Consider the following 23,001-nt stretch of genomic DNA (forward strand, 5'->3'; position numbering starts at 1 on the left):
GGAGAAAAGGTTACTTTTGCTATTCAGCCTCTCTGAACAAGTGAGATTTCACCTCAGCCTTGGACTCCCGAGTTCTACAGAGGGATAGAGCTGTGAGTGAAGGTCCCTTAGTGGCCCTGACAGAGCCGATACTGGGAGCTGCACCTTCCGGTTAGGGCAGCAGTGGCTTAAGGGACAGCTACTGACTTCAATGAAAAACAACAGGGTCGTTTGAATTCAGTCCTGACTACATGCAGACTGTGTTCTAGGCAAGCATGGACTACACAGTAGATACTATCTTAAAATCAAAACATCAAGGGGGTTAGCCAAACAGCTCATTGGGTGAGACACTTTGGGTGTAAGCATTGTTGACCTGAGTTTGATTCCCAGAATCCACAAAACAGAAAACTGACTTCACAAAGTTGTCCCCTCACCTCCATGTGTGCCTACACACACACACACACACACACACACACACTTTCTTCCCCCAAGGAGGACTTATGACTCATTGTTGAGAAGTCTTAGTCCATCGATGCTTGACAGCTTTGAGGCCTGTGGTGAGGCAGGATACCAAGGCAAGAGTGTGTAACAGAAGAGTATGTTATACATACAAAATATGTGTAAGCCCCTGGACCTTAGCACAACTGACTCCATGATAGAAATACCATTCAGGCTGTAAAACTCAGCACATAGACAGCACCACCTGCCAAAACTAAAACAAAGACCTAATCCACCACAGCCCACAGTTCTGGAAAAGTCTCTGAATGTACTAACCTTGCTTTTTGGCTTCCGCAGTTCTGCTTCTGGCTAACTGTTCTTGTTAACTGAAGTCTGTCAACAGAGGACATGGTTTTTGTGCTTAAGAGCTCACCCTGAGAAAGCCTTGGGGCTACAACTGGGATCCTGAACACACAGTGTAGTTAGTCCTCAGCTGTCTAATAAAGACTTTCTATTGGCTTAAGTCCGTGTCTGAGCAATCTCTGGTGGCTGCCTCACATGTGAGATGAAAATTGCGGGGCTCAACTGCTATAGAGTGAGTGAAGAGCATTGGCTTTTCTGTCAGATTACAACCTCAACCCGGTCAGGTACCCACAAATGGGTTAGTCCACCGATGAGATTAATACCCTCATGATCCAGTCACCCCCAAAGCCTGCCTGTGAACACTATGGTGTCAGGGAATAAGCCTTTAACACTTGAACTTTGGGGTACATTTAAGATCCTAAGCTTAGTGTGGTGGTGCCCACCTATAATCCCAGGCTGGACTACATACTGAGACATAGTGTCTCAAAACACTGAGACGACAAAAAACCTCCAAGCTGTAACATGCACTGTTTGCCTTGTTACACATTTTAGGAGTCCGAGCTTTTGCTGTGAGCCTTGGTTGGTGGTCATCCATGGTCTTCACCTTGCATAGCTCAGAATAGTGAATAAAACCCCAGACCTACCTTTAATAGTTTGGTTAACCTCCAGAGTTTCCAAATGTCAAATCAACGTTTTTGATTTCTTGGTATGTTCTCCCTTCCTTAGTTGCTTATAAGTCTTGCCATTCACGCCTCTTTTAAAGGTGGGTATGTCTAGAGAAGTGGTTCTTAACATATGGGTTGTGAGCCCTTTGGGGGTTGCATGTCAGATATTTACATTATGATTTATAGCAGTAGCAAAATAGTTATAAAGTAGCAATGAAATAATTTTATGGTTGGGGTCAACAACATGAGAAACTGTGTTAAAGGGTCACAGCATTAGAAAAGTCGAGAACTGTTGTAGAGACAGAAATAAAATGTAATCCAAATGCAAGGCATGTATGTCACCTAAATTTTTCTGGTAGCTACAATTAGAAACGTAAAACCAGGCACTTTTTTTTTCCCCGTGCTTTTTGAGATAAGGTCTCTTATAGCCCAGGCAGGCCTGGAACTCACTAGTTGAAAATGACCTTGAAGATGAGTGGGTGATGGTGGCCCACACATCTAATTCTAGCACTCAGGAGGCAGAGGCAGGTGGATTTCTGAGAGTCCCAGGACAGCTAAGGCTACAGAGAAATCCTGTCTCAAAATAAACAGAAGACCTTGAACTCTTCCTGATTATCTGACTCATCTTGCTAAGTGCTGAGATTACAGGCATGTACACCACCTCCGTTCAGAGTATTTTTCATTGCCATTTATTTATTTTTTAATGTGCGTTGTTGTGAGGGTTTCAGACCCCCTGGAACTGAAGTTACAGTTGTGAGCTGCCATGTGGGTGCTGGGAATTGAACTCAGGTTCTCTGAAGAGCAGCCACTGATCTTAAGTGCTGAGCCATCTCTCCAGCCCTTCATCACCATTTTAACATGTCATTAACACCCGAAAATGGAAGCATTCTGCACTGAAGCTTCTGGAATGAAGTCTTTGCTATCTAATGTCCAGTGTTCATACAGCTAGGGTTAGAGCCTTGATACTCAGTATGGTCTGCAAACGAGGGGTACCGGCATCATCTAGGTGCTTGCTAGAAATGCGGAATCTTTCCTTTAATGTAGCCCAGGCTAGCCTTGAATTCCTAATCTTCTTGCCTCCACCTCCAAATTTTGGTGATAAGTATATGCTGTACTCAACTAGAAATTCTGACTCTTAAGCCTATACCAGACCTGCTCAAGTTGACTTTTTTTTTGGGGGGGGACAAGGTTCTTCTGTGCAGCCTTGGTCATACTGGAACTATGTAAACCAGGCTGGCCTTGAACTCGAGATTCACCTGCCTGTTTCCCAAGTGCTGGGATTAAAGGAATGTGATACCACCTCCAGCAAGTTCATGCTTGCTAAGCTGCCTCAACTGCAGTCCTCACAAGGGTACCTGCTTTTCAACAAGCACCCCTAGGTGTGGTGGCAGACACCCAAACTCTGGTTATTTGCCAGCCACCTGTCTTCGTTAAAAAAAAATAAATAAAATGCATTGGCAGGCAGCCATATTTATTTACTGTGTATAGCTGGATATCTGTAACAAAATTCTTGTGGCCTGAAAAACCTACAATATTTATCACTGGGCCTTTCCCACTAAGTCTTAAGATGGAAAAGCTTCTGCCCTGTTACTTCCAAGGCTGTTGTAAGTCACTCGGGTCTTAATGAATAAATACCCTCAATGGCTGGGATTTCAATAAATGCTAACTGCTGTTGAGAGGCAACGTCACAGAATGGGCTTGGCAGCCTACTAGAAAGGAGTGTAAGCTCCAACTTCCACTTGTAAGCTCCATGGCATTAAACATGGCCCTTAACTTGAGGTTGAATGTTGTTGGCTCTGCATTTCAGCTAGTTTCATCTACACTGGCTATGAGGCTGGGGCATGGCCCAGGGCAGCATTCAATCAGCGCAGCTTCAGTCACATCTGTGTTCTGTAAGCTGTGCCAAACTATAGCAGGAACAAATCGTGCCAAACCTGTTAGTTCACAGGGTGCTACTTCCTGTGGTTCCAACCTGCAATCCACAAGCAGATCTCAACGAGAGCAAAAGAGTTTATTTGAAAAAATTACTATGTATTGAAAATATACATTAGAAATTATTACAGACGTCCATAGCAGCCCCCTCCCCCACCACAAAAGTAGAAATATCTGCTTGCTATGCTAATGCCATAAGCAAATCCAAACCAGAAGAAAACCACCAGCAGTCTCTGCCCTCATGTGCTGAGATGAGCGGAAGGCTGACTGTGTCCGTCAGTACGAGTTCAGCAAGTCCCAGTCTTCCACGGCCAGACACACACACTTCTGCTTGGCCGACTGTGGCGGCGCGCTCTGCTCCTGCTCCGACTCCTCGAAAGCTCTCTTCTTGCTCTTCTTTGATTCTTGGCTCAACAGCGGCCCATGGCAGTCCGGAGCCTTCTCTCTATAGAACTGGAGTTTTCCAGAAGAGTTCATGTGGGTGTCTGCCAGGGGACATTTCCTTGAGGCTTCCGAGAGAGCTCGTTTCTGATCTGTAAGAATATCAAGGGGCTAGTGTGAGTTTTCTGTGCTGGTGGGCCAGGGCCTGCCCAAGTCTGACTAAGACAAGGACCTAGGGTGGTCTGGGCTGAGTACCCGGCAGCAAGGGTGGTGGATGCCCTCCACGGCAGAGGGAGAGGCAGGTGCTTACTAGGTTTTAAGTGGGTCTAACTAACACCCCAAGAATCAATTTTCTCAACTTACTCTGAATAGAAAACACAGAATGACAGAAATAAATGTGTCAGTGTCAGGCATACCCTTAACGTTCACAAGTTGTAGGCTTTCTTTGTCCTTTCAAACCTAGACCTGACCGCGCCCTCCGAGGCACACGCTCTGTCCTGTAGTGTCTGGTATGTCCCAGGAGTCTTTTTTTTTTTTTTTTTTTTGGTTTTTCAAGACAGCAAGACAGGGGTTCTCTGTGTAGCCCTGGCTGTCCTGAAACTCACTCTGTAGACCAGGCTGGCCTCAAACTCACAGAGATCCACCTGCCTCTGGCCCTTGAGTGCTGGGATTAAAGGTGTGCGCCACAATGCCTGGCTGTCCTAGGATTATTTTGTCATCTCTATGGTTTCCTTCAGTTTATCAATTCTTGTTTAAAAAGACAAAGTAAGCACAACCGAATTCAGAACTTTTCTTTTTCAGAGCTGGATGGACTCAGGGTCTTAAGCATGCTAGGCAAGCATTCTACCAGCAGCTACAACCCTTGCCCTCCAGAACACTCTTACCTCCATTACTGTGTGTGTGGGTATGACCTGAGTGTGCACACACATGTGCCACAGTACACGTACAGAGGTCAGAGGACAACTCTTGCAAGTGAGTACCCCCTTCCATCATGAGATCTGAGATCACTCTCGGGCTGCTGGGTTTGCATGGCGAGTACTTTCACCCATGAATCATCTCTCCAGTCCACAGAACTCTATCTTGTACATTAAAAGTCTGTAACTATTAAACAGTAATTCCCTCCCTCCCTACCTCGATGAACCTGGTGCTCTGGGAAGCTCACAAAGGAACAGTCATAATACAGTATTTGTCCTTTCACGGCTGCCTTATCTATCTCATGTAACATGTCTTCAAGGCTAATGTGTCAAAGTGTCCTAACCTTAAAAAAATAAAAAACTTAGATCATTTCTAACTGTATGTATGTGATTAGTATGTACACATGAAAGCAAGTGTCTGGGGAGACCAGATATGTTGGGTCCCCCAGAGCTGGAGTTTCAGGCAGTTATGAGTCACCTGACGTGGCTGCTGAGAACCTAATTCAGGTGCTCTGTGAGAGCAGTACACACTCTTAATCACTGGGCCATCTCTCTAGCCCAAAATGTCCTTACTTTTTAAGACTGAATCATACTCTCTTGTCTATAAATCCTGCAAACTGTTTATCCACCCATCTGCTGAAGGTACCTGGGTCTCACTTCTTTTTTCTCTCGTGTTTGAGATTGAATCCAGCCTTGCCCATGCCAGGCAACCCTTGTCCACTGAACTGCATCCCTAGTCCTGCTTCCACCTGTTGGTGACACTTAATCTGTTTTCTTTTGTGCCATACAAGTCTTCTTTGAGATGAGACAGAGACAAATAATAAAAGCAACCTTCCCAAGGTAGTGCTTACACTGCAAGCGACATTAAGGGAATGATTTGTCTTAGTGGTCATAAAAAGACAACACTATTACAATGAAATTTCCCACAGAGAGCAGACAGGCTGAGGGTTTTAAACAAAGAACTTCTCACAGAAGTACTGAGCGGCCTTCCGAGGCTCTGCATCTTTCCGCTGTCGCACAGCTTCCACGCTCACTCGCTCCCACTGCAGAACGATCTAAAAGGAATTTGGAAAGATTTGAACCCAAACAAACACTTTTCTCCTTCCCCCCTTGGTCTCTTCCCTTTTTTCTCCCCTCTGTTTTGTCCCAGGGAGGCAAGCACTATACCTTTGAGCTAGTCTTTGCTCCCTTTCCTGAAACACAAACCCATTGATAAATTTTGTTTATAAGAATCGAGTCAGACTGGACACACAAATATGATGGATCTATGTATCTGTGTGATTCGGGTCACTCTGCTGAGCCCACTCTTTCCCAGTTTCATTCTTGTTCTAAGGTAGGATTCAACTGCTTGAACTGCACATCTTTAAACTAAACACTAAAATCTAAAATCTTGGTTATAATACTTTCACATACCCTCAGACCCTTCTTATGCCCGTATTTTTTTTTTTTTTTTAATTTTTATTTCAGGGCTGAGGACCAAACCCAGGGCCTCAGCAAGCACTCTACCACTGAGCTAAATCCCCAACCCCCTCATGCCCTTATTATTACAAGTCTGTAATAACTCATCTCTCCTATGTATGGAGAATGCCCACATTTCTATATTCTCACAGTACTTCAATTTCTATTCTTAACTGTTACAAACGTAATTTTATTTATTAGCTACTGCTAATTCTTTAGAAATTTGACTGAATATAAACTATACATGACAGAATGAAAAGTAAATGATCATTTCAACAAATCTTGAGTAACAAGGATTTTGCATTTAATATTTCTTACTAATGGAATGTAACAATCATAATGACCACAAATGAAGACAAACACTTGCGGGATACAGAGCAGCTCAAGTATTAAGAATACAGACCTAGCACGGTAGAGCACACCTGTTCCAGAATTGTGAATTTGAGCCCAGCCTGGGATACACAGTGTGACTCCAGACACAAAGAAAATCACAAACCGTAAGAACACATTTACTAGCCAGGGGGGCCCTTAGCTTTAGATTTCATTTCTGAGTCTTGACCTGTTACACAGAGCTTAGTAATGGCATGCACACCACAGGACTGTTATAAGGATTACACGAAGGGTCTACCACTGTCCATCATGCAGAAAGCACTTGAAACATATTAGTTACGGACCCTTCAGTGATATTTCCCGGTTATAGAAAATGGGTACTGATCTAAGGGAAAGCCAATCAATTTGGTGATTTAGTAGGAAATAAAGACACAATCCTTCTTAACAGAAATAGAAGGGCTAGCTGTGAATACAGAAAAAGAAAGCAAGTTTGGATAAACTGACTGCAAGGTGCAGGAAGAAACTTGTAGATAATATTTGGGAATACATATGGTTTCTGATAGATGTGAGTCATCCTTTCAGGACACTGAGAAACCTAAGATCACCAGAGGAGCAGATGTGTAAAAGAGAAAAGAAAGGAGGAATCAGCGAAGAGAGAAAAACCCTAAGGCATGATGTTTATATTAAGTCACTGAAAGCCACAGAAGGTGAACACTGGTGACTTGGCAGCTCCAGAGACACTTAACGTACAGAAGAGGAGGCTAAAAGCAGACTGCAAGGGAGGCAGCAAGAGTCCGAGAGCTGAGGACAGACAGAACACAGCCGCACTGGGCTGCGGAACTCACTAGAATAGGGATGGCTGACACACAGAAAGAAACCACCAGCAGAGGGTGACATGAGGATGTGGTGAGGGAGCGAGGGGAACATAGTAACTGACACAGGAAGCTGAAGGCCGTCAGGAACAGGACTGAAAGGAAAAACAGACAAGCAAGGGCTCCCCACTGAAATACACTGGCATAGCTGTCTCCTCTAGAAAGGAGGGAAGCAGAATGTGGTTGGAGAAGTAAAGGAATTTGCAGACAAAAGACAGTGGGCTCCTGTTAGACAGCCTCCCTCTTCAGGGGTGGGTCAGGCTGGAGCTCCTGCACAGGATTTAGGAGGAGCCAGGAAAGCATCCTCTGAAGCCCTGGAGGTCCCAGGTGACGGCAGGAAGCTATGCTGGCACAATCACCTTCCTCTGAGGTCACGGTGTTAGGTGTTTTACCTGACCTTTACCAAACCCACAGAGAAATCCTAGTGTTTTGAGTTTATGGGTCTGTTGGATCTATGAGGCAGAACTCTCCAGTCTCTGACTCCACAACCTATGCTCTTTCCCATGATACTGGCTACCAACCTACAGGAGGTCTTGGCAAGAGACATGTGTCCAAGGTTTATGGGTGTTAGGGTACAACCTGGGTTCCACTCTGGCAGTTACTGCAACATGCCCAGTCTAAAACCCCTGACACAGGTCTCCCTTCTTATCTACAGGGGTGATGATATACTCAGGCAGCTGGGCAGGTTCACCATCATGCCTTCTGCTCAGAGCCAGGGAGGGACTCAGGACAAAGTCACCATGCTTCCACCAGGAGACAACAGTTAAGTGTCTAAAGGGGAACAGTGTCCCACACAGGTGAGCTGCTATCTACCTGGTACCTTCTGACTTTCTATTCAAGGCTGTACTTTACCAATCTGGAGAAAGGCAATAAGAAGTCAAGAGAGTCAAAGTCCAGTTCTTTCACCAGCAAGCGTCAAGAAAGAAAGATCAAGAGGCTGCTCACTAAGGCTATGGAAAAGGAAAAAGAAATAAGCCCAAAAGAAAGGGAAGAGTCAGATTTGAACTGGATACAGTGTGACACCAGTTAATTCTCTCTGGAGTACAGCTGTTAAGAGAGCAGTCAGATCAGATTTTCTTCCTCTTTTTTTAATTTTTTTACATAGCAAGCCATAATTTACTTATTTCCTAAGTCACTTATAGAATAAGATAGCATTTGAGGCATGACGCCCATCTACCAACCATAGCAAGGAAGTATGAAGATCTGACATCCAGTACTAACTCCTGAAGTAGATGAGTCAATAATAGTCTGTCACCACTGCTGACCGAGGTGAAGACTACAACTGAGCCCAAGAAGTACCGAAAGGATTAGTGCATATTTGATTTGTAGGTACCTAGAGTACAAATGGGACGCTGTAGTGAAAAGCCTGGAGTACCTGGTCAGCCCAGCCCTCTGTTTTGCAGTTACTATGATCAAATTCCTTCAAAGGCACTTTGGAGTGAACAAGGCCTATGTGTGTCTGGAGCTTGTCCTTGACGGCTTTGATATCCTAGTGAGGGAGAAACACCAGAGACATGAATACATTTTCCAATTCTTACTTGCTTTTAGTAGCAAAGACCACCATAAATTAGGTGTGGTGGTACACACTTGTAATTCCAATACTAGGGAGACTGAGGCAGGAGGATCATGATTTCCAAACCAGCTGAGCATGGTGACATATGCCTGTGATCCCAGTATTCAATAAGCTAAGGATTGCCATGAGTTTGAGGCCAGCCTGGGATACATGGGAAATTCAAGCCTAGGAAAGGGTACATAATAACACTGTATCTCAAAAAAGCAAAACAAAAACAAAACAAGACCATCATAAATACTAGCTCTTCCTAAACACCAATTAATAGAAGCAAAATATCAAATCATAATCTATAAAATGAAAGAAACCAAAAGCCTTACCTTTAGCCCTGTTCCAGAGATATCTAAGCAGTTTAATTTTCTAAAAGAAAATAGGTATCCAATGCCAGCATCTGTGATCTCAGGGTTACCTAGATATCAAAAATAAGGTAGCACTCTGTCATAACTGCTGGTAAAACCCCCATAGTAAACTCAGAAAAAAAAAACACCCAGATAGCAATAGGTTATAAAGTACAGAATTGTGTGAATTTTGCAGAGCAAATTCAATATAAGGGTTTTCTTTTCTCTGCTTACAACATGAAGCAGCCAAACTAGATCCTTCACAGCTCCAACTGCCTAGGACTTGGATGAGCAGGGGGACTTGGATGATCATATATATATATATATATATATATATATATATATATATATATATGAGATCAAGCAGTTATCCCAAATAACTCCATTTGGAGCTGCATGAAACTAATGAAATGGTTCCTATGTTCTGCTCATCACCATTTTACCTCTGAAGTAAAGGCATGTGTTTAGTTTGAAAAGACTTCTAAAACACTTACAAACAAAGGGACTACTATTCTTCTAACTCTCTCGTGTTTCTCTAGCTTTTCTTATCGATTACCTTCTCACATCAGAGAATGCTGCTTTAGCCATTTCCTTTAGGAATGCTACACACACAGTGCCAGCTATACAGCAGATGCTCAAAATGTATTTACTGAATAGGTAACTTCCCTGGGGAGGTACGCCTGGGGATTCAATAACGTTACTGTCCAGAGGCCAAAACTAAGGCTCAGAGAAGTCAAATAACTTGCCCAAGGGTACAAGACTGTTCTCTGCCCTCACCTCTGCAGTTTCTACTCACTGGGAACCAACCTACCTTGCCACAGACAGTGTTACTGGACTCTCAAACTGCTGACTTCCTAACACTGGAGTCAATGGAACTGGTTAATCTTTTTTCTTTTCCTTTCTTTCTTTTTCTTGGATACTGAGTTTCTCTGTGTAACCACCTTGGCCATCCTGGAACTTACTCTGTAGTCCAGGCTGGCCTTGAACTCAAAGGGATCCACCTGCCTCTGCCTCCCAAGTGGTGGGATTAAAGGTGTGTGCCACCACTGCCCAGAGGATCTGGTTAATCTTAAATAACCACAAGAGTGGACTTATTCAACTTCTTGATAAATACTGATGAAAAGAACCTAAATGACAGACACCATGGACCAGAGACTCAAAGTACAGCAAATGTCCTTATGTATGTATGCTCTTAACGTGACAGAAGGGCCCAGTTGGCTAAACACTAAGTGGCCTGGGAAATCTGGAAAGCCTTTTTCTCACTGCAGGAAGTGTGATGAGATGCTAAGGGCACTAGGCCAGGAGTCATGAGCTGCTGGCTTCAGTCCTGTACTAGACTGCTATGGCTCCTAGAAGGTCAGCTTGCCTTGTATCCTCTCAAATGAGGGGTGATGACCCTAAGGCCATTATTCTCCAGACATTACTACCCCATAACTTACAAGACAAGTCTAAGAGCGTTAGATTCTCAAGGCCTCTTTTCATCACTCTTACTGGTGCTGTCATTTTCCGAATGCCGGCATCAGATAAGCAATTATCCTTCAAGTGGAGCTGAGTTACACTAGAGAAACAAAGTCCATAGAGAGTATCACTTAAATACTGTTTGAGAACATGCTTTGAAACATTTCACTTAAAAACAGAAAATATCACCATCTCGAAATACTATAAAAGTCCACCCGAGTCCTACTAAGCTGTTATATAAGCTGTTATGATTTCAACTGTCCTTTCTTGCTGCTGCTGTTCTTGAACTTTCGTAAATTTTTAAAAATAATTTTATGTGTTCAGTGTTTTGCCTCCATACATGTCTGTGCACCATGTGTGTACCTGATACCCTGGGAAGCTAGAAGAGGGCAAAGAATCCCCTGGAACTGGAGTTATAGATGGTTGTGAACCACTATGTGGGTGCTGGGAATTGAACCCAGGTCCTCTCTAAGAGCAAGTGCACTTAACCACTGAGCCATCTTTCGAGCCCCAAATTTTTGTTACATATATTTATTTTTTGTGTGTGGACAGTGGGAGGGATGCATATGCCATGGTAAGAGTGTGGGGGTCAGAGGACAACTGTGGGAGTTGGTTCTCTCTCTACCACGTGGATTCTAGGGATTGAACTCAGGTCATCAGGCTTGGTGACACGTGACTTTACCCACTGAGCCAGGTTTCCAGCCTCAATTTTTTATCTCTTGCTATAATAAACTAGGAATGGACAAATAAGGGACATTTTTCAAGCCTGATGGTTTCAATTACTACAGGTTAAATAAAGGTTATTTAGAAAAAAGAACCAATCAATTATCTTTCCGAAGCATTATCCAATCTATATTGTTATACCAAGTAAACAGAGGTTGAAAATATTTTAGAAAAACAATTAGTAAATAAACACAGGAAACTAAGTGGCATTCCCTAAGATAATACCATTGGATCATCCTTTTAAAAATAAAACAATCATTTAAAGTGACAGCAGCCTGGTACCTAGACAGGGCCTCATTGGTGAGATGTTCCAGAAGTTCATGCTCATCTCCAAGCTTGCAACATGAAAGATCCAGGCGGGTCAGCTCCCGGAAAGACTTAATCTCTTCAAGTTTTTCTGCAATCACCAAATACCTGTGCAGTGTGGAGAGCAATCAATAGCTTGTCTTTATCTTCTAGAACTTTCCATTTTTGACCCTGTGTCACAGTCAACATGCCATCATTCCAGAGTACCATGCAGTAAGCTCACATCACCGACGACTGCATCACATGGGATGGGCTAAATTAATAAAGACCTCAAAAGACTTTGTACATGATGGTGAAATAAACATTCTGAATAAACAGAAGTATATGAGCAAAGGCAAGCCACACGAAAAAACATAGTTTGTAATTAGTCAGACCTTAGTGGTAGTGCTGGGATTTCACCTGGGAATTTCCAAACTCTTGAGTATACTACAAATTTCAACTGCTCACTCCTTCTTTTGAGGAAGGGTCTCACTCTATAATCTAGGCTGGCCTTGAACTCCCAAGTCTCCTGCCTCAATTATAGGCATGAGCGCTAGTTTTAATCTGCATAGACTCAAAAATATTCCAAAAGCTATCTAGCAGATCATATTTTATCTTCCTACTGAAACTCAAGCTTGAGCACCTGTCCACACCACTGGAACTCTGTTACCCTACCTACCCCGAAAGCATGAGGCAGCATGACTCTCATTTAGATGCTTACTAAGATAAACTATGAACATGAGTGACTTCATGACACTGGAGCACCTTGCCAAGCATTTATCAATCAGGAAGCATCAGGGAGGCCTCTGGAGAGGAAAGATCAAAATGGCATTCCATATCGTGGCTGGGCTCTGCCCTGCCTTTTAGTTCTTCATCGATTTCTAATGAGGTCAGTGGAGAAAAAATGCAAGTGGGGATTCGCTGTGACAGGCACAGCAGAGAAGGGGTTCCTAAGGCACCAGGGAAGCTTGACAGTGGCAAGAGCATCTACTTCCCATCTACTTTCCTCTCGGAGGTCTGAAGTTTCTACAGCAGAGTGTGCTAGGTTAGTGAGAGTACAGCTCTTACTCAGCAGGATCTTCACTGCCAAAAACGGGATGGCTCCTCAGAAGGAAGAGTGGGTCAAACTTTCCTTCCTACAGCCAACTGAAGTTACTGGTACTCAAACTGACCTACTAAGTAGATGCTCTGAGGTACCGAGACCCTCTTTAAATTGAAAATTTCATCTGCCCGGAGACAGCTCACCCTGGGACACAAGCAAGCGTTACTTACTCAGACTGCTGTGGCTGCACTGTAAATAGAGCTGTTTTCTACCTTCCAATCACAGTACTGAAGTGTGTTAATGGGAATTTAGGGGATTACTGGCAATTAGAGAAAGGAAAATACACATCCTTACATCAATTACCAAAAGATTTTTAGTAATTCTGAAATAAGGGTGAAGAACATGATACTGTGTAATGTGATTAAGAAACATTACGGAACTCAAGGCTAAGGACCAACATTCTAGGCACAGAGTGCTAAATGCTAGTCTAGGACATAATCTAGGCTCCAGATTCTTGTTTGTCGCTAGTACTTCAAACGACCTTCGAAGGCCCAAACAGCAGAGAAACAACACAGCACACACACGTCAGAGACCCGAGTGTGAATTCCTTTTACTGTACTGTGGGCAGAGAGGCAGAGAGAGAGAGATACAGAGATGGGGGTGGTGAGAAATGGAGAGGAGTTGGCTCTTCCATGTTTATGTGGGCTGCAGGAGTCAAACTCCGACTGTCAGGCTTGCACTGGGAGGTAGGTGCCTTTCTTTACCCAGTGAGGCATCCTGCTGGCCCCAGTTTGTGTTCCAACAACTTTAATTGCTTGCTCCATCACTTAACCCTTCTGAGTTCAATTTTTTCAGCTATAAAACTGCATCTTCCCATTCTTTCCAGAATTATTAAGAAAAACAAACATTTAAGAAGTATATGGCATCCTACGGACCACCTTTTAAATAGTGATTATTATTATTTGATTAACATGGGACGATATTTTAAGGAAAATATACTTGCTCTCTGTGACCATTAGGATTAAAATATGGGGGCGTAGAGTTTTGTGTAGCTGGAGCCCAGCTGTAAAGACACCGGCTTTCATTTGTAATAACCACCTTCTCGGAGCCCAGACTTCCTTTGTAGGATAGATGCTACTTTACAGGGTGGTCATCATACCTGCCGAGATAGTCTTATAAGTAGAGTTATGGGCCCAGAATGGTGATACATGCCTGTACTCTCAGTCAGAGGAGGAGGAGGAGGATTAGTCATGAGTTTGAGGCCAACTAGATTTTCACTGAGGTGCAAGCACAGCTTCACAGTGAGACCTTGTCTCAAAAAACCAAAGCAAACAAATAAAGAAGGTGAACCATGGGGTGAACAAGTCGTGTGGCTGTTTTAGGGCTCTCAATACATACTGCTGAACTATTTTCAGAAATGTTACACCTATGTATTATTTTGGTACTGGAGCTGTTACATTATTTATAAGCTCATCAAATGTGAATTAGTGGTATTCTCACAATCTAACTGATCAGACTACAGAATATTAGGGACAAATAGCATTTTCAAAACCATGGGAAACATTTAGGCTGTAAAAATAACTGGGGAAAGTAAGGAAGTAGAACATCCATTGTAGAGCTTATGATCTCAAGTGAATAAAACTATGCATTTGAGCCGGGCGGTGGTGGCGCATGCCTTTAATCCCAGCACTCAGGAGGCAGAGGCAGGCGGATCTCTGTGAGTTCGAGGCCAGCCTGGTCTACAGAGTGAGATCCAGGAAAGGCGCAAAGCTACACAGAGAAACCCTGTCTCGGGAAAAAAAAAAAAACAAAAACTATGCATTTGAACGTTATTGCTCTGGTGGGATTATAAAATTTTTAATTTTAATCTCACATATTCTCAAATATGGAGTTATTAATACATAATTCTTATTTTTTACCCTTCTAATTTTCTACAATAAACATAAGTAACTTGGAATAAAAGTGAAGAAGTGAGGCACTGCAAGGTGGCCCATGCCTGTGATAGCACCCAGGAGGCTGAGGCAGGAGATTGGCAGTATAAGGCCAACTTGAGCTAGTACAAGATCCTACCAAGGAAGGAAGGAATAGGGTTGGGTGGGGGATAAAATGTGGAATAAACTGGCTTTGTCACTTAGCAAGAGAAGTGTTTTCTTTTCACTGGCAGCAGTCCCATGTCCTGCCACAACTAAGGCCACAGCACAGACAGCGCTTTCAGGAAATGCCTGCTTCATGGAAGTCCAAGGTTCTGCTCTGTGTGCCCTTAGGCCTTGTCTTTTTAGAGCAATTTATGTGACCTGACCTGGGGTGAAATCATAAACTCCATGAGCCAACTAAATAAGACTAGTTATGCTTTTCTTCATGTTTTATCTCTCTCTCTCTCTCTCTTTTTTTTTTTTTTTTTTGGTTTTTCAAGACAGGGTTTCTCTGTGTAGCTTTGTGCCTTTCCTGGATCTCTCTGTAGACCAGGCTGGCCTCTAACTCACAAAGATTGGCCTGCCTGTGCCTCCCGAGTGCTGGGATTAAAGGCGTGCGCCACCACCGCCCCGGCACCGAGTTTTATCTTGTATTTTCTTGTATGGCTTTCTCTCTTTTACTGTATACCTTTTGTTTGGCCTCATTTTATAGGTCATACTTATCTTAATGGTAAATTGGTAGGCTGGGGAAATGTGTCTCAGATAGAACACTTAAGTCATATAAAAAAGATCTAGGTTGGATCTTTAGAACCACACACACACAAAAAATGAACTAACAGCAAACTGCCTTTTAATCACAAAAAAATTCAGATGGTGCATTACAAAACTAAGTCAACAATACTGATTATAAATGAGTTTCAAATTGTAAAGAAAGGTGCATAGGTATATGAAGCATGTAGTCATCTATATTTCCAGTATTTCCAGTTTGACAAACTAGAAAGCCAAAAAAGAGAGAGAGATGCAAATGTTCAGTGTGTCTCTTTAGTTATATTTATAAATAAATAAAGACAGTGACTGGTCTCTGGGAGAGGAACCAGGAGATGAGAAAGATGTTATACTCCTCTGTGCTCTTGCTTGAACTGTTTGCTGGGGTATTTTTTACTCTTTTAAAACTAGAAGAAGCCGGGCGGTGGTGGCGCACGCCTTTAATCCCAGCACTCAGGAGGCACAGGCAGGCGGATCTCTGTGAGTTCGAGGCCAGCCTGGTCTCCAAAGCGAGTTCCAGGAAAGGCGCAAAGCTAAACAGAGAAACCCTGTCTCGAAAAACCAAAAAAAAAAAAAAAAAAAAAAAACAACAAAAAAAAAACTAGAAGATGTTCTCAAAGTTTTCTTAAATTATAGTGAAATAAGTATTTTATATAAATACATAAAAGTACAATACCAAAGGCAAATCAGTCACAAAAGAAAAATCTGCTTTGTAAGGAGACAGGTCTGGGTGCTGGTAACTTACCGAACATTTCTAAACTTTAGGATATTTGAGATTTTAATCAGACATTTTTTAATGTTACTTTTTAGTCTAATACTCAATATTGAATATCTTTAAAATTGAAACAGGATCAAGAATTCTGAGTACTAACCTTCACATTCCCAAGGGTATACATAGAGGTATTTGGCAGATCCTATCTTGTCTGTATTCTCTTATGGCAAAAGTTGACTCCAAGGGAGCATGATGGTATACACTTTTACTTAAAAAGTTGAGGAGGAGGACAGTTTGAGCTCAGTTGCATTTTGTTTTCTAAGACAGGGTTTCTCTGTGTAGCCCTGGCTATCCCGGAACTCTCTCTGTAGACCAGGCTGGCCTTGAATCTGCCTGCCTCTGCCTCCTGAGAGCTGGGATTAAAGGCGTGTGTCACTACTACTACTACTACTACTACTACTACTACTACTACCACCACCACCACCACTACCACCACCACCACCACCACCACCACCACCACCACCAGGCAAGTCCAATTGTTCTATGCCAGCCTGGGTAATATAGCAAGATCATATCTCAAATGGAAAAGAAAAAAGGAAAAGAAAAGAGAGAGAGAAGATGGTTGCAAAGTATTTTTATCTATTGAAAGAGCTGTGGCAGCCACCTAATCCTTACGGAACATTTTCAAAATAGGGAGGGCTAAGTGTTGTAGGAAATGAGGAAAGACAGTCAGTGATTCTCCCCCTCCCTCAAAATGGCCTGTACTTTGAATGTTTAAGTTTGAAATTGAAAGTACTGTCTGTTGGCAGAGTTCATGAGCCCGCTAAGCCCGGGGCTTGACAGGATAAACATATCCACTGAAGTACTCGAATATCCTAATGAGAATACCCACCTGTTTCTTAAGCACAGCGAGCAAAGCACCAGACTCCCATAGGCCTCAGTGAACTTCTGTAAAGCCCTGAGCCCTGCACCTGGCTCTGTGAATTTCTGTCTGGCTTCAGCAGCAGAAAATAGCTTTTCAGCAATCTGCTCAGGAAAGCCAATAAGGGAATCAATGTGATCAACATTGTCGGAGATGAAGCCCAACACGAGGCTGAAGAGGGATTTGGCAGAGTAGCGTAGATTCCCCTCCCGGGTGTATGTGAAGATGAAGTGATCAGTCTTCTCTTTCTGTGCAGTGTCTTCCCTGTTCATGCACAGTTCCACAGAAAAGCCTTTGGGAAAGAGTCTGAAAGGCCGCGGCTTCTGCAGGCTGTTCTTAACACCATCCAGTGCCAGATTGACCATGTGCAGCTGCCCATTTTCTCGAACATAGATGGGCCCTGGATCCACGTGGGTTTGTGAGTTGAGGTAGTAAGCCATTGCCTTGATTTCAACTGTAAAAGCAAATCCAATGAAAATGTTATCTGCAACATGAACTTCACCTTGTTATGGCCACAGCTTTATGGTAAAAGCAAAACTCACCAGTTGCTGAGCACTTTGTCACTATGAGGCACCCACTGTTTCTACCTGAAGCGCGTCTTCTGCACTTTTAACATGACTCAGTAATCTACTCATCTTTCAGAATTTTAAGCTCAATTTTCATTTCTAAAATTCACTCGGAAGTTACTAAAAATGCCAGCAACAATTCTTTCAGAAGTAAAGTCACAGCAGCACAGTTTCTGATAGCAGAGCAATAGGAGCATCCTAAATGTCCAACACTGAAGTGTTAGAAAATGAAGTATACACTCCATTCCATCGGGTATTATGAAGCCGTGGAAATGCTGCGATTACAACCGTTTACACATGGAAAAGGAGACAGAAGTAAGTAGCCCCCTTGCTACTTTGGCACCTTCCACATAGCTCTTTGCTGTACTTGGCTCACTGTCCTATTGGTTTGCTTCTGGGCCTGTCTTTGCTGTTTTGCACACAGAGAAAAAGACCACATTTAATTCATCCAGACGCCATAACAGGACTCTGGCACATTACAGCCTCTGGGGAGAATGTTATGGAACTAGTTTAGTTCCATAAGCCTTAGGTAAACCACAAGCAACAGGATGTTGAATTTGAATTTACAAGCAAAGGACCCCCCCACCCTGCCCTCCCCCCAAAAGGCTAAATAAAGTTAATTATAGTCCTCGAGAGTGTCAGATCTATTCAGGTTCTGTTAAGAGTACTCTGAGGTAAGTTAAAAAAATAAAAAGCAGTTTAGTGTTTCTTCAGTCATGTTGGTGACATTATGCACCCAAGAATTAATTGTAAAAAATACTTGTTTTCTTGGATAAATGAGATTTCAAATTACATGAGAAACTGCTATGTTAAGTAAAGTGAAGGCATCAGATTATCATTTCTACAAGAGAGAAGGAAAGAATGTAAATTTTAATACAATGTAGGCCTGTCAGTATTTCCAAAGGACTTTGAAATTATCCCTCAAAGACTCTGATTGACTTTTAAAGTGAATTCAGCTTCTGTAGCAGGGCCTACAACGTCACCCTGAAGCCACTTACAAGTGTCAGCAAACAATTAAGTGAATGACAAAAATGCTGAGTCTCTGGAGATCAAACAATGATCCTGTTTGTGGGAATCACTGCTATCCAGTTTTCTCCCGAGAATAATTATGTGTATAAAGTACAGTAGAAAAGAGGGCCCAGCCTAGCCCTGGAGCCTCATCCTTTCTGGCTCATCCACTATGTCCTACTCTGTGGCCCTGCCAACACTAAAAGGGTAAACTGGCCACTCACTCGACCCACTGGAATTGGCTTAGTGTACGGCCCTTGGTCGCTTTGCCAGACCTAGCTATTTCCTGCTCATCATTAACATTCAGCTCAACCATCACTCACCACTCTCCTGGGAAACTTCTCCAACCCCTGTACCAGTCCATGCCTGTCTTGTTTTCCCAGGGCACCCGGTGTTTCCTTCTACACAACACTTAGCACTATGTACTGTGTTCACTTGTATCCAAACTGTGAGTTCTTTGAAGGAAAGGCACTTGGTTTATCTCTTAGTCAGGCCTAACATGGTGCTTAGTACTGAGTAAGCACTCAACAGACTGAACTGCATGAGACCTCAAAGGGGCAGATTTTGTGCTCTGATACTGTTGCTAGGAGCCAGCTCCTCTTCCAGGCAACAGCTGCAGGCTCCTCCCCCACTTGTCAGCCCTTCTGCAGGTGGCAGAAGCAGAGCAGATGATGGGGCTGTATCGCTACTGGTACTACCAAGGGAGAAAAACAAAACAACCAAAGTAAAAATCAGTTTAAAAAAAGTCCTGCGATAGTGCCAGCTCTAACCCTCCATACCCTTCTCTTGCCAGCATTCAGAGGCGGCTGCTGCTGCTGCTGCTGCTGCTGCTGAAGAGACGCCCCCTCCCATTTCTTTTAAGCACTTCTTTCAGCAGGGGCAAGTATTTGGCCCCTTCAATCTCACAGACTTTAATCCTAACCAGGAGAAAAAGAAAACATCCTTTGATCTTTAAGAGTAGATCTTCAGAGACTACTCCATCTAAGTATCAGAAAGTAGTACTAGGTATGGTCCGAAAAAGAAATTACTTGATACTCAGACAAAAAAAAAAAAAAAAGGTATAAATGAGTGAATAAAGGAAAGAAAACATTTTATTTTATCATTATCACCACTTTAGAGTGGCCTGAAACTTACTACGTAGTCCACGCTGGCTTCAAACTCACAGCAATCCTTCTACCACAGCTTTCCAGGTGCTGGGATTACAGGCAAAACCCACTATGCTTAGCCTAATGATTTAACCGTAACAGCAGAAAGGCAAATCCTATGGAAGAAATGTTATCTTAGTGGACCAACACACCATAATGCTGACAAGAAGGAAGGAAGGAAAGAAGGTAGAAAAAGATAAAAACCCAGGTTCTACACATATGCACTGCTTTTAATCCTCATCTCGAACAATAACCTTGCACCAACTCTGGAGTAGAATGGAACGAATGGATGACAAGGATTCATGAAAATTAGGAGTGTGATTCCATCCAGCAGAGGGCACAAGTAGGTTGGGGCCAGAGTGTGGATGCTAATCCCTTACTCTGCCCCAAATCCTGGCAGCTTTACCTTCTAAGAATCATCTTCAAAAAAAGGGAGCAGTTATGACTATATCGTATCTTTAGACTAGCCATCAAATTGTATTCTCCTTTTAAATGACAAAAAAATTCAGCATTTCCTTAAGAGTAAATCTACATCATTTGTCCAGGCAGTACTCCAAGGCTTTGCTTTCTTCGATTATAGTATTTGAAGAACTACCCTTAGTTTAGGGATTCATGGTAACTTTTTTCTTTCATTCTTTTTTTAAGCATCCTGCATTCTCCCAATAAGGCACTTCCTGAAATTTGTGAGGTACTATAAAATGACCTAAGGATTCAATGAATGAACTTTCAACTTTAAGAACCATAAAGGGTAAAGGTTCTATACTGGATATTGCTTGCCCCTCACTATTGTTCACAGTAGCCTATTACAAACTGACCCCTTAAGAGACCGAGCCTTTTCTTGCTTGGGGGAGGGTGCTCATTCAAACTGGAAAATTAAGATAATAGCTATCTGCAAGAATAACAATGTTCAGTGTAGCTCTCTGTAGCTACACGTCAGATTAACAGTGACAGGCGGTCTGGTGGGTCTTCCAGCCCACTACAGAAGCAGCTCTGTGACCTAACCTAACAGCATACAAGTACGTACAACAGTGCATTACCATACGGGACTCTAAAGGTAGCACAAGCAGATCATTTCTTCAAATAAATGAAACATAATCTTAGTAGATTAAAAGTTCAATTCTCTACAGCTTCTTTAAATAAGAGAGACAGGATAAAATAATTGATAACTAGACATGACAGTTTCTTAAACCTTGAAGCCAGTTTCCAAGCCAAAAGCATAATAATTATCCCAGTCAGGTGAACAGGGAGAGAGAAGAGAGAAGGCAACAGGATAATAGTGCTTAAACTGTGAGCTGAGTCTGTGGTTAATTTGAAGGGAAAAAACCCCAACAAAATCAAAAAGAACACCCAACCTTAGTAGACAAGTTAACAATCTCCTAAAAACAATAAATAGGCCAAAGAATGACCAATGTTAATGACACCAGATGTGACTGAAAACTCGGATTCACTTACTATATACCTACCAGCTGGCAAGCACTGTTAGGTACAACATAAAATGATGTCATGCAGTCACCGATCCTATGAGGTCAGTACTGCCTCTTAATGGATGAAGAGGCTCAGAGGAATGAAGTAACTTACTTAGGGCTCACAACTGCTGAGTGACACAGCCTGGATTCAATCACAGGGCTGTAGGACTCCAAAGCACAAGATCTTTCCACTTGCATGATGCTGTACCTCAAGAATAAAAATATGACACCCGGCCTTAAAAATGTTTTTAAAACACTCCAAACTAATCTCACCGGCCATCTGATCTCTGTGGTACTCACACACTGGCTCAAGGTGGGGTTAAGAGGGCAGGGGATACATTAGAGAACAGAAACAGTGGTCATCTGAGGCAGAGAGTGGGTGGACACAGAACCAGGGCTGTCTTAAGGATGAGGCGTTCCTCCTCCTCTCTGCCAGGGCAGAAATCCGCCATATCCACACACCAGGAAAACATCCGTCAACCCATGACCTTCATCTCAAGACGGCAGGCACCTTTGGTTCTTTTTGAAAACGTAGTGGCCTTTAAAGACTTTTTCTTAACATAGACATCCGAAGAGAAAGTAGTTCTAAACTATCTCTAACCAACTAACAACCCACCTTCATTGTTCCGTGTCACCGCCATTATTCAATTTGCCACTACTTTTTTTCCCCCCTGTAACTTGCACTTCCCTACCTGCTTTCCCCCCCAAGCTGCAGAAACTCACGTCACACCCTGGCCAAGAGCAAGCCCATCGCTCCCACATCTTGATAGTTCTACCCACTCGACAGCTTTTCATACAAAAAAAACACCCCAATTCAATCCCCACCCCCCAAATCCTAACTTTGCCCATTCACCACTCCCAGGTCTTCTACCCATCTCCCTCTCACATCTCAGACTCTTCTGTGCCCCTCAAAATTCGGCCCCGGACCTCCAGACTCAGCCCCACCTCCATGCGCCTCCCCGCGCCCTTTTCGGCCCCCATCCTTCTCTCCCTCACCATTCTTCCCTTCCGCTCCCCATCGGGGTTCCTCTTAGCACCCGAGTCTCTCCATCTCTGGCCCGGGTTCTGCGCCTTCCACCTTCACAGCCCCCCCTTCTTCACGCCCAACTTCACCATTCACAGCCTCAACTTGTTCCTACCCTGCCCCCAAGCCCCACCCCTCCCCTACTCCGCTCCTGGCCCCTCTGCTCGGTGCACGCCTCAACCCCGCTTCTTTCCCCCCTCCCCAGCGCCCACCCCAAGTCCCCCAAGCTACACCCGTTCCCTCTCCCGCCCAGAAACCCTAATTCTCACCCTCCCCCTCCGCCTAGCCCCACACACCGCCGACCCCACCCTCCAGCCCACCTCCGGCACCCCTTACATTACATCTTCATCCTCCCACCTCGTCCTCTCCCCGCGGGCTCCACCTCGTCCCCAGGGCCTTCCCCTCCCCCAGCCCCTCACCCTCGGCCCGCCCCCGCCCCCACGCGCTGCCCGCGGCTCGGCGAGCGGCCCTGCCCGCGGCCGCCACCTACCTGTGCCCCTGCCCGGGGCAGCAGCAGCGAGCGGCAGCACCTCCCCGGTGGCTCCTTCCTCCTCCACAGCGCGGCTGACCAGGAAGCGGCGCGGCACCTAGGCCACAAAGCCCGTGAGGGTGGGACGCACACACACACACACACACACGCACACACGCGCACACACACACACGCAGAGAGTGCCAAGAGGGAGGGGCTGGGGGGGCGACCTGGCGCCGCGGCACCGCGGGACCGGCGGGGCG

At 43.9% G+C, this 23,001-nt stretch overlaps 1 protein-coding gene across 5 annotated transcripts; it reads right to left on the reverse strand.

The window, feature by feature from the left end:
• Positions 1-3,437: 3,437 nt before the first annotated feature.
• Lrrc42 (leucine rich repeat containing 42) lies at positions 3,438-22,998 on the reverse strand. Of its 5 annotated transcripts, none has more exons than XM_028888242.2 (8): positions 22,760-22,998; positions 17,031-17,514; positions 11,704-11,835; positions 10,680-10,798; positions 9,223-9,311; positions 8,708-8,821; positions 5,643-5,727; positions 3,438-3,910 (listed from the first exon to the last, which is right to left on the reverse strand). In XM_028888242.2, the coding sequence occupies exons 2-8, from the start codon at positions 17,498-17,500 to the stop codon at positions 3,654-3,656; spliced, it is 1,266 nt and encodes a 421-aa protein (XP_028744075.1). In that variant the 5' UTR covers positions 17,501-17,514; positions 22,760-22,998; the 3' UTR covers positions 3,438-3,653. The 5 variants fall into 5 exon arrangements, with proteins under 5 accessions (XP_028744075.1, XP_037058673.1, XP_028744083.1 ...); XM_037202778.1 differs by lacking the exon at positions 22,760-22,998 and adding an exon at positions 22,606-22,628; XM_028888250.2 differs by lacking the exon at positions 22,760-22,998 and adding an exon at positions 21,358-22,157.
• Between the last annotated feature and the right edge of the window lie 3 nt (positions 22,999-23,001).

This window comes from Peromyscus leucopus, chromosome 2, assembly GCF_004664715.2.
Source record: "Peromyscus leucopus breed LL Stock chromosome 2, UCI_PerLeu_2.1, whole genome shotgun sequence".
Classification (NCBI taxonomy): Eukaryota; Metazoa; Chordata; class Mammalia; order Rodentia; family Cricetidae; genus Peromyscus; species Peromyscus leucopus.